Source organism: Leptidea sinapis, chromosome Z, assembly GCF_905404315.1.
Source record: "Leptidea sinapis chromosome Z, ilLepSina1.1, whole genome shotgun sequence".
Lineage (NCBI taxonomy): Eukaryota > Metazoa > Arthropoda > Insecta > Lepidoptera > Pieridae > Leptidea > Leptidea sinapis.
The window spans coordinates 23,603,648-23,614,966 of NC_066312.1; the positions used below are offsets into that span (position 1 = coordinate 23,603,648).

The 11,319-nt window shown below is 33.9% G+C and overlaps 1 protein-coding gene across 2 annotated transcripts in view; it reads left to right on the forward strand.

Annotated features, from left to right (window-relative positions):
- LOC126978703 (zinc finger protein 883-like) overlaps nucleotides 1-8,229 on the forward strand; it is a 32,122-nt gene extending 23,893 nt beyond the window's left edge. For both annotated transcript variants that reach the window (XM_050827720.1, XM_050827721.1), the window contains exons 14-16: nucleotides 957-1,040; nucleotides 2,524-2,702; nucleotides 3,967-8,229. In XM_050827720.1, the coding sequence (XP_050683677.1) occupies nucleotides 957-1,040; nucleotides 2,524-2,702; nucleotides 3,967-4,125 (422 nt within the window). In that variant the 3' untranslated portion in view covers nucleotides 4,126-8,229. The remainder of the gene's footprint in view (nucleotides 1-956; nucleotides 1,041-2,523; nucleotides 2,703-3,966) is intronic.
- The last annotated feature ends 3,090 nt before the right edge of the window (nucleotides 8,230-11,319 follow it).

The window sequence follows — 11,319 nt, forward strand, 5'->3', positions numbered from 1 at the left end:
ACCGCCATCTATTCGCTTCTAAACGAATTAGATACTGTAATTTTGTGGAACTGTCTTGACATGTCGCACGGTTCCTTTCTAGTTTACAAATATATTACTAGATGGCGCTTATTAGTGATTTATTTATTTAAAAATTATATAAATTGGCAAAAATCTTATTTTGCAAATTGAATAATGCAATAATCTTATCAAATTAGTGTATTGTCATCGGTCCTCGATAAATCTACAAAGTTTGAATGAAATCTGGTCGTTTAAAGTGTGTTAAAATCGCGTCTAAAGGAGCCAGTTAGAAACATACAAACAAAAACACAAGTGCAGGTAATATAAAGCGTATAAAAAAGGCATAAAAGCCATTTATTTATCTCAAAATTAATTCCTTTAGAATTTTGATGATCCTTTTTGATGTTATTTCTAACACTAACACCGCTTCGGAAACAAAAGGAAAAAGGAGAAGAAGCAGCACATAAAACTCTCCCAGCATTATATTTTGCGCTCTTTTTAATGAAATATACTATATGGGCCAATGATAAAGTTGTATGGTCGTCCATTATTAAGGCGTAATGAATGTTTTCTTTGGTGGAAATGTTTATCATATATAAACTTTTCATTTCGTTGATATTTATTTATGTATTAAACGAGAATTGATTTGCTTATAATCTCAGAAACCCGGTATAAGAAAAGTATTAAAAATAAACAATTTATTATATACCTAATAATATGTCTTCTCTGTTTCTGCTTTCCTTTTATGTTTATAATATTAATTGAAACGATATCCGTGATGTCTTTGCTATTATTCAATTTCCGTTTTTTATTTTCTATTAACGATTGATAACAGCGGAACCTTGCATTTTGGCCTTCAGAGACAATATAAGTAATTTTAACAATTATCATAAATCGTAACTTTTCTTTTACTGTAAAAATGAATTTATTATTAAACTATGTGTTTATGGTAACAGGATTCCCACGGTCTTCCGATCTGCAGTGTCACAGGCGATCGCATACGGGAGAAAAGCCATGCATATGCGGAGTGTGTGGCAAAGGTAATTGAATATGAAGAATTTATCACGAACTAGCTGACTCGACAGACGTTGTTCTGTATATAATAAATAGAATAATGTTTTTTTTATGAGTTTGTCAATAATATTTCATAATTCCCTGTTGTTGTAATGAAATTGTTTCAAACGTATAATTTATCAATCTACATATTATAATTGGTTGTCAAATGTCAAATATTATGGTTGCGAAATTTAATTTGTGACAAAATACATAAAAATAATCTGATCGATAGGTAACAACTGTAATCTACCAACTTAAAAGTTCGTAACATTGTCAGTTTACTAGATTCATTGAAAATGCTCTATTGAAGTAATACCAAGCGCAGGTCTTATTTCGATGGTTTGTATTTACCCATAACCAATTTAATTTTAATGCAATAAACCCATTGCTCTACATACATAAATAAATCAAAACAAACTCAAAATCATCGATTCATCTAGGTTCAATAAGGGCACTTGGGAATGTTAAAGTTAAACATTAACCAACATAAGATATAAGATTGATATAAGATAAGTTAAGAAACACATTGGTATGTGGAGAAAAAGTGTATCGAACCGGGGACACCGACTCGTATTAGTTAAGAAAAAGAACAAACATTATTCATAATAAATCACCTGAAAAGAGTGCAATAGACAAGGGCTTAGCTAGGTTTTTGTTAAGGGAGGTGCATTTATTTGCATACACTATAATAAATAAAAGTATTATGCGAACTAAAGGCATAAAAGGCATTTATTTTCTCAAAATTGATTCCTTTAGAATTCTTTTTGATGTCATTTCTTATACTACTAGATACTACTACCGCTTCGGAAACAAATGGCGCTCTGAGAGAGAAGAAGCGGCGCAAGAAACTCTCCCAGCATTCTTTTTTTGCGCTCTTTTCAATAAAAATATACAATATTGTACAGTCATTTCTATCGCTATAAAATAATCATAATCTAGTCCCAGGCTGTCCGATCATTTAGATATTCAGCAGTGGAGTAATAGGATTTACGACAGAGCCATTTTTATTATAAAACATTTAAATTTATTTATAGATAATGCCTGAACAGTAGCTGGGACTTTATTGTAGAAGTGTATACATTTACCCTTAAAGCCATTATGTATCTTATGATGAATTATAACTTCAAACTTTTACCGCCTTATTGATAATAATAAGCTTATATAATATTATATTATACGCTATATAATCCTTTATTAGTTAAAACGTATTAAAAGTGCCCAAACTTCTATAAATCACGTCATCTTCATCATGCGATTACGTATACCATAATAAGAGTATATTCACGTCGATTAGTCATTATAAATGAGATCATTAATATGTATAGCAGTTATACCCCTTACCATAATGTTGATGTAAAAAAACCAAGGTTAGAATTTGGTTATGACTTGTCATGACATATCTTTTAGTAATTACATATAATGTATCTGATATAAGTTAATAATATACAAATGTTTATGTATTTGCAGGTTTCAGCCGCAGTAACAAGTTGTCGCGACACATGCGCGTGCACACCGGCGTGAAGCCGTACAAATGCCCGTACTGTGAAAAGGCATTCTCGCAGAGTAACGACCTGACGTTGCACGTGCGACGACACACCGGAGACAAGCCCTATGTGTGCGAGACATGCGGCGACCGCTTCATACAGGTACGGTTACTAATTTGTATGATATAACCGAAGTGTGGCGGCCATTTTGTGAAATACGGCGAATCTTTGACATTGGTGCAACGATTACAATGAGTATATAAATAAAACTTATATTATTAGAATTGTTATGAAACAAGCTAAAATAGATATATGGATTTGTTTCATTGCTGTGTGAATTAAATACTTATTATTATTTCTATTTGAGGTTGTCTGTATTTCTTTCATTTTATGCACTTTTTGTACAAATATTGAAAACAACATTTTAATATATAATTATGTTCTTAGAATCAGTAAAAAGTATGGTTTAGTTTTACATTTCAGTAATTATTGCAAAAAGTCAGACTGAACTCTATAGCATAAACAATCGAAGTCATTGACATTCCTGGTTTTTGCATTAGATTGAACCGACGAATGACGGATTTTTTCCACTCAGGCGATTTAACACGTGTAGTTTCATCACTACTCGACATTCTATTACTTTAGTTAAAAATGTTAGTAAAGAAATGCGTACAATACGGCAGTAAAACGAGTAAAACATTACACTATTGACTTTTTGTTAGGAAAAAACGCGCAACTGTGAACTGTCAAAATGACGGATTTCATGTTCGGCCCACGCGGACATTATTGTTTTTTGCGTTTGACGAATAGTGGGTCTATTTGAACTATTATAGTTGACTTTCCTTTTTATGAAAATAAGGGACGAGACGAGAGGACGTTCAGCTGATGGTAATTGATACGCCCTGCTCATTACAGTGCAGGGTCCGCTCAGGATTCCTGATATGCCTCAATATTCTGAGCGGCATCACAATTATTGCGCTCGTCACCTTGAGACATGAGATGTTAAGTCTCATTTGGCCAGACTAGCTACGGCGCCCTTCAGACCGAAACACAATTATGTTTACACAAAACTGTTTTCACGGCAGAAAAAGGCGCTGCAAGCAAGCAAGTTGTATAAAATTCCTAAAAATGTTTTGGTAAGTTGAATACTCGCATAACTGTAATTAATTTACAGTTTGGATTAATGCGTCAACTTAGTCGCTACTCTTATATGATTATTTATAATTGAAATTCTTTATTTTTAATATTGTCGTGTGTATATTTGATGCATAACTTTTCATACATTAAATATAAATATTATTTAAACTAATGATTATGTAAATATTCATCAAAATATCTGGCCATTTCTTTTCAATAAAGCTTGACTTTCTCGATGTGGTGTGATAGGTGAATTTTTTTTTATTTTTTACATTATTTACATTATCAGGGCACAGCGCTACACAATCACAGGCGCGTACACGGCCATTATCCCGAGTCAGCTGGTTACAGCGCGCCTGTCGTCGTGCAGCAACACGTCGCCCCGGCACCCATTGAAAACTGCCAATTTCGACCAATCGTGTGCGTCGTGACACAAACAGCCCAATAGGAGCGCGACAAGCCACTCACATTCGCTGATGCAATGTTTGATGTTAATAACTGTCAAGATTACCTTAACGCTATACACATATATATATATATATATATATATTATGAAAATAAGGGACGAGACGAGCCGACACGTTCAGCTGATGGTTATTGATAAGCCCTAGCCATTACAATACAGTGCCGCTCAGGATTCTTGAATAACCCAAAATTCTGAGTGGAACTACAATTGCGCTCGTCAGCTTGAGATATAAGATGATAAGTCTCATTTGCCCAGTAATTTCAGTTTATATGATGTAAATGTAGTGAAATGAAGTGTAGTGTCGAAAAATACCCTTTTACTATTTTTTTTTTATATGTGTTCCGGTGTTAGGTGGAATTGGAATCAAAATTCCAATTATTAAAACACTACTTAAACCAGGCACCGCTTCAATGTGGTTCGACTAGAAACCAAAAAATTTTGAGCTCCTTTAGAGAGCTGACTTTACGTACTGAGTGACAGCTCAGTCTCATTTAGTGTTCACAGAATAAAATGCTGAGTACGTCTAAAGGTTTTTTTTCGAATTAGTTGACTGTTTATAAGTTGGTTGGATGAAAAGATAAGAAGATAGCTTTATGCGAAGATCATTCTCGTCATTTTCCAGGATTTCCAAAAAAAAGTAACTTTTCCCAAATCCAAGGTCTGATTTCAACTAAGAACTGCCCTTTGATAATAGTGAATAACTTTCATTGCGTGGATTATCAAAGTTTATTTGTTTAATGAGTGACGAGACTAACAACACGACTACTCGATAGTAAGTGACATCAAGTGATAGAAAGAAAGAAAGAAAAGAAAAAATGTCTCTCTCTGTCTTAATGATGATAATTTGAAACGTTATAGTACGAACGCACATACGTAAACATATGAAATAAACAAACAATAAACCGAAAAAATATTAAACATTTAGGTATACTATAAGTTAAAAATAGTACCAACTCAGCATGTTACTAAAGCTGGTCTTCAGTTGGGTTACAAATAAAGTAAAACTTATTTTAGCTAGTAAACTAGAAGTAACGTAAATTAAATAACTTAATGTTATTAACTTTCATGTTAACTTATTTACTAATTTTCACAATACAGTGCTCACCAGGTACTTTTAAGAATACAAAAATAATATACGTAACTGTACAGTAGTGATAGGTACTTTACTGTTTTTACGGCGGTAAAAGGCGCTACTGTGGTACCAACTGCTATATAGCTGCCATGTGGAAAGAAGCACTGATGGCAGGCTCCCACTAATACACATCGGGTTCACGACTTGCTCATATCCTAACTCTCGTACTCGTCTTACATTAAGGCCCTCTTTCACCACATTCAAGTAAACTATCAAGTAAGCTAATCACTGAGTAAAGTCAATAGTAACATAACATGCGAATTTCACGACCTTAAAGTAACACTAATCTTAAGATTAACTATCCCGTAACTAACTTGCCACATCGTCTGCCAATTAGCACGGTTACTTGACAGTTGCGTGATATTATGTGCTTACTATTATTATCATTTGTGCATCTTTTCAGAGGTAGCATAAAAATAAATTATTAGATATGGATTTATTCGATTTGATTGATCATCAATTGGACGAGTTAAGATTATTGTTCCATGGAACAAATACCAAGTATGCGTATATTTAAATTCCAAGATATCACCATATTTCTATTTAATAATACCAAAATATCCCTCTCGTGTAAAGTATGCACTTCTCTCTCTTTTAATTTTATCCATAATAATGATAATCACACAAGTAACCACTAAATGACAAAAACTGTATTATACTATTTCCAGATGCTTTCTAGTTTCAAAGGTTACAACATCTGGCGCTAAACAGTGAAATGAACGCTCAACATTTAACAAAATCATAAATCACAATCTGCAATGACGTTTGACAAGTGATATTTGACGTAAAATTGAACGAATATGTTTGATAGATAACGTGTGATAGATTCATTACTCACTTAACCAATCAGTAGTTACTCAAGACATAATTTTCGCTTGTGAAATTGGCAAAAGATACTCATAACATGTACCTTCCAATTAACGTTACTTGAGAAGTAACGAATCACAGCTTTACTTGGACATGGTGAACGAGGCCCTAAGTCATTCAGTTTTAGTTCACTACTATTCCACTGAAGCGCTAGTAATCATCAAATAAAATATGGCGTCACGAGAAGTGTTTACGAATTGTTTGTGTTCACGAATAATGTATTGTTTTTTTAGTTACTTGATTAAATAATCTTATTTTATAACACAGTGGTTTGTGAGCTAGAGGTCCCGGGTACGAATCCCGATATGTGTAAATATTTATTATATGATGTATATGTATGTTTGTTTCCGTGTCATGATTGTTAATTTGTTTTTATGATTTTTTTAAGTATAGTCTATTTTTTCTTACGTGTCATAAATAGAAAACAATAATGACGTACAGCTAACCAGTATAATTAATCGAAATGGGAAAACCATCGAACGACTGTACTCAATGGTTTTAATGCAGTGTATGAAGTTAATAATTTTATTATTCCGAGAACGATAATATTCATCGACTCTGAATGTTGGTTCTGTAATAGTCCTTTATGCAACTGTTGTGTTATATGGGGTATTAAAACTCGTATGTGGGTTTATCATACGAGGCGAAGCCGAGTGTTAATAGTATCACTTGAGTGTTTTAATACCTAATTATAAACAGTTGCATACAAGACTTTATCTACACCCATAATATGAATCCTCTATACAAGATTCTGAACGTTAGCTTATTGCCAACATTAAAACACCCAATGTCCTTATAACCATTACATCATCCAAACGAGTGTTGTAACGAAATTCAGTACAACATTTAAAATACGATTAAACTAAATCTTAAATGTGATTGTCCGATGTGATTTTTTCCAAGGAGTTTGTTTACCATTTAAGACACGTAAGGTAAAATAGACTATAAGTATATCGTATTAAATATATCGTTGTCTTGTAACCCACAGCACATATTATATGCCTCGTTTGGTGTCAGATAATCACATAGCTGCAACATTCATAGATACTTTATATATTTGAATATATAAAATTTCAAATAGAAATACTTTAATTTGGATGGCAAGTTGCTAGTACTTATAGGATAATCTACACATTTCCATAAGGTCATATCCATGCTTGTTTCATGAATTCTTTTGACTGTATAAATATTTGTATACATTTTGTTATTATAAAGTGATAACCCTCGCTTCTGGGATTATCTATACAAATTAAATTTGTAACCAAAATTTATTAGATTTTCGGAGCGACATCTCAAATCAATTTCCTCATATAATAATTGGGCTTGAGCAGGTTATCAACTGTAAAGTAGACCCTGAAGATGAAGTCACAACCTGAGAGTTGAACAAGATGTACCAAAATTTACGACTCATGCGTACTCGAACGGTTGGCTCAGTTGGAAAGTGCGCTCTGAAGCAACACGAGAGGTCGCGGGGTCGTGGCCCGCATCGTTCATAAGTTTTGGTTACAAATTTAATTTGTATTTTAATATTTGTCTGCTATTAGTTCCATTTTGTAACCGCTAGAGGCGCTGTACAGGATTTATTAAATTCGATGTTGTCGCTAGTGTGTTTGAGTTAGTGAACTTACAGATAGGCTTTATTTACATTAAATAAGAAGCTGAAATTATAAACTACTCGAGCAATCTCAGCATTTCGAAAAGTCTCAGCGGCTCGAATATTTATTTTCTCTTGTCCGTTGTTCCAACGATGTAATATGATTTGAATGAATTTAAATATGTTTTCACTCTATAAAATGTTGTTTTCAATCTATAAACTGCTTTTCATCGAGTCACGTTTTGTATTTAAAAAAAATCTATTTGTAAGTATGAGAACTGATAAATTATGTTATGAATTTTATAGTAGATGTCGTGAGTGTATTAAATATAGATTTTTATTATAATAATCAATGTTTGTCTGAATGTAAATATATAACTGCGTTATTTATAAACTTTTCTTAAATTTAGTGCAGCAAAAATTTATTTGTAAAAATTATCAATTCAGTTTCATGTCAACATTAAAACTACCACAAACACTTAAATAAACGAGTTTATTTTACATAAATGTTTTATTATGTGTGACAATGCGGGCGAGAGAGAAGAATATCTAGAACGGAGGTCAGTAAGCGAATCTAATGTTATTGTAACCGATGTTGATTGATGAGTCATAAACAGTCAGGCTTGACAATAACTTGTAAGTATTTTGAATATTAAACCACTAGGTAACGCACACAATGACAAATTAAAATTTATTAGGCACTATCCAGCTGCCAAGTCGTACATATGCTAGTATCTTCTGACTTCCTTCTTTCCTTAGTCCTTATTTGAGAATATATCGCTCTTTCTTGCGTTCCGTCACTAGGTGTGCAAATAGTTTTGTCAAGTAGTTACGTGTTGCCAGTACTTGTATCTTTTCTTCCATGTCTTTTAATTTGTATAACTGTCAGCTTTTTCCGTTTACTTCACGTCCATCGAATGGGCGACCTTCCTTGCCCTCTATTGCCCTGCACGACAAGGCGCTCAATGGACTCACTTCTCGTGCCGGGAGACGTATCCGAAGAACTTAAGCATGCGACTCTGTACTAACACCGAAAGGCGTTGTTTTATGCCAAGTTCTTGGAGAATGGAGACGTTGGTGGTTTTACTTTAGAAATCTATAAATTAGGTTTCCAAGTAAAATAAAAACAAACAATTGTTAAAATAATCTGGTTGAATTCAACGAAGTCAAGGGTGGCTGAAAGTTATGTAAGCTAGTAGTGAATCTTTGTCTATTGAGAATAGCTTCGTGGATAGTAACTCGGGAGGTCCCGAGGTTCGAGTCCCGGTAGGTGAAAACATTAGTATGATGAGTTTGAGTGTTTGGTGCATATATGTATGTATATTTGCTAGAAAAAGTGACGAGACGATGAAATGCAGTAATTTCACCACTACGACGGCGCAAACCGAAACGCAAAAATGCTTTTCTATAACTGCTTCACGGCATCCTGTGCAAAGAAGAAGAACCAAAGTCGAAAATGGGAGTTGAACTGATGAAATATTTACCTACAAGAAACCCTAAGCCTGACCAGGTCTGTCTCACTCCCCGTTAGGTATAGAAAACGTAATTACGTAACGTATTCTTCGCGAAATTTAACACATTTTTCCATACGATGGAACAAATCATTGAAGCAACCATTCCATTCGGAAGTTGGGGTCTCCAAAATGGCCGTTTTGTAGGCGTCCACAGCTTCTTCAGGTGATGAAAATCTCTTTTTAGAAATTTTAGGAAAAGTATAGAAATCTTAGGTCGGGGCTGTACGGCGGTTGGTCTAATTATTCTATGTTTTGTTGCTCTAAAAACTCTTTTGATCTGTGCGCGGTGTGAGAACTCGCATTGTCGTGATGGAGGACGATTGCAGTTCTCTTTACGGAGTTCAGAAACGACCTGTGGCAAACAAATGCTAGCATACCATTCTGCATTAACCGTTCTTTGTCCCTCAAGAGGAATAGTCGCAATATGGCCGGTTTTGGAGACAAGCCTCGCCACCATTTTATTTGCAACACTCCGTGAACGAACAATTTTTGTTGGCTCTAACCTCATTTTCGAACACCCAAACTCGTGACTGGTTTTTTGTTTCGGGTTCGTACTCGTATATCCAGCATTTGAGGATCCTGCGTGGAATCTTTCGAGAGTTCTTACGCATCAAGTAACGCGAGCCGCTTTTTGCTCTTCACAGAGCAAATGCGGTATCCATCGGGAGAACAAATTTTTTTACACCTAATTGTTCATGCAAGATTATTTGTATTTGATTTATGCCAATGTCTAAAGTTGCATGAATTTCGCGGTATGTCACATGTCGATCTTCCTCAATTAGGTGACGCACAGCATCAACGTTTTCTTTGGTGACTGCAGTTTTTGGACGACCTTGACGGGGATCATCACTTAGCTTGACACGTCCACGTTAAAATTCAGAAAACTAGCGATAAATTGTGGATTTGGATGGGGCTTTATCACCAAATGCAGAAATCATCCCGTCAACACACTGTTTTTGTGTTAAACCACTTCGAAAGTCATAATAAATCATCGCTCTAGAATTTTCACGATTCTATTCCATTTTCTCAACGACTAAACAAGTTTGAAAAGACCTCGTGACAAGACCGAGATTTTTTTTTTAAATAAATGAATGGTATTCGATTATTAAAACCAAGGAGTTTTCAATTAAGAAGATTTTAAAGGAACAGTGGAAATATTCCATTCCCGATACTTTTAGTGCAGCCCTTGTATGTATGTAGTGTACTAAGAATGAGTAATATTTATATATTTATAAATTTCCTATGAGGCTGTTTATAACTATTCGATATATGGCACGTAAGTAGATAATTTATACGTCTAGATAGAGGCATCAAGCTATTAGGCAAAGTATGACAACAGGGGGCCTACTCCTAAAATCGATATTCGATAAATCGTGGTATTAGTCGTATCGAATCGTACTCTTGGTAACATCGTATTCAATGTCGAAACGATGATTGAACGAACGAAACATTATTCAATATTATCGGTCCTAACCCTACTCTAAGTTGAAAATGTCAGAGACGAATATTCGAATTTCACAAATAATCAAACGTCACTTTTACGATAATCTCAACGACACCTTCTAGGCTGTCGATGCTATTATCGTTTCAAGTTGTATAGATATATTTGCCATACAAAGTACATACTTAATAAATATTATTGAAATAATTATATGTGATTTACTATTCAACAGAATTTTTTTACTACTAAGTCATTTAAGTCATTTTGTTGATCGTTTATGCGTAGAAATAATGCAAATGGCCGCCTGAGAAATAGGAAGTCGACGAGAAGGGTTGAGTTGCTTTTTTTACATTTTATTATCCGCAAGTTTTGTATTATTTATTCAATTTTAAATGGAAATATTATATTCGTTACATATTTTTTTAACATTTACATTATGTGTAAATAATACCAAATTCCTAAACTATGTTTTGACTTTTGACACTTAACAGCGACATAGCACAGATAATGTTTAGGTTTGAACATATTTCATTCACACTAACATCGTATAAAAATCAAAATATTAGTCTATGGTAACGATAAACGATAGGGAATTCGAATATTTGTTAGAGTAGGATAGTTGCGATAT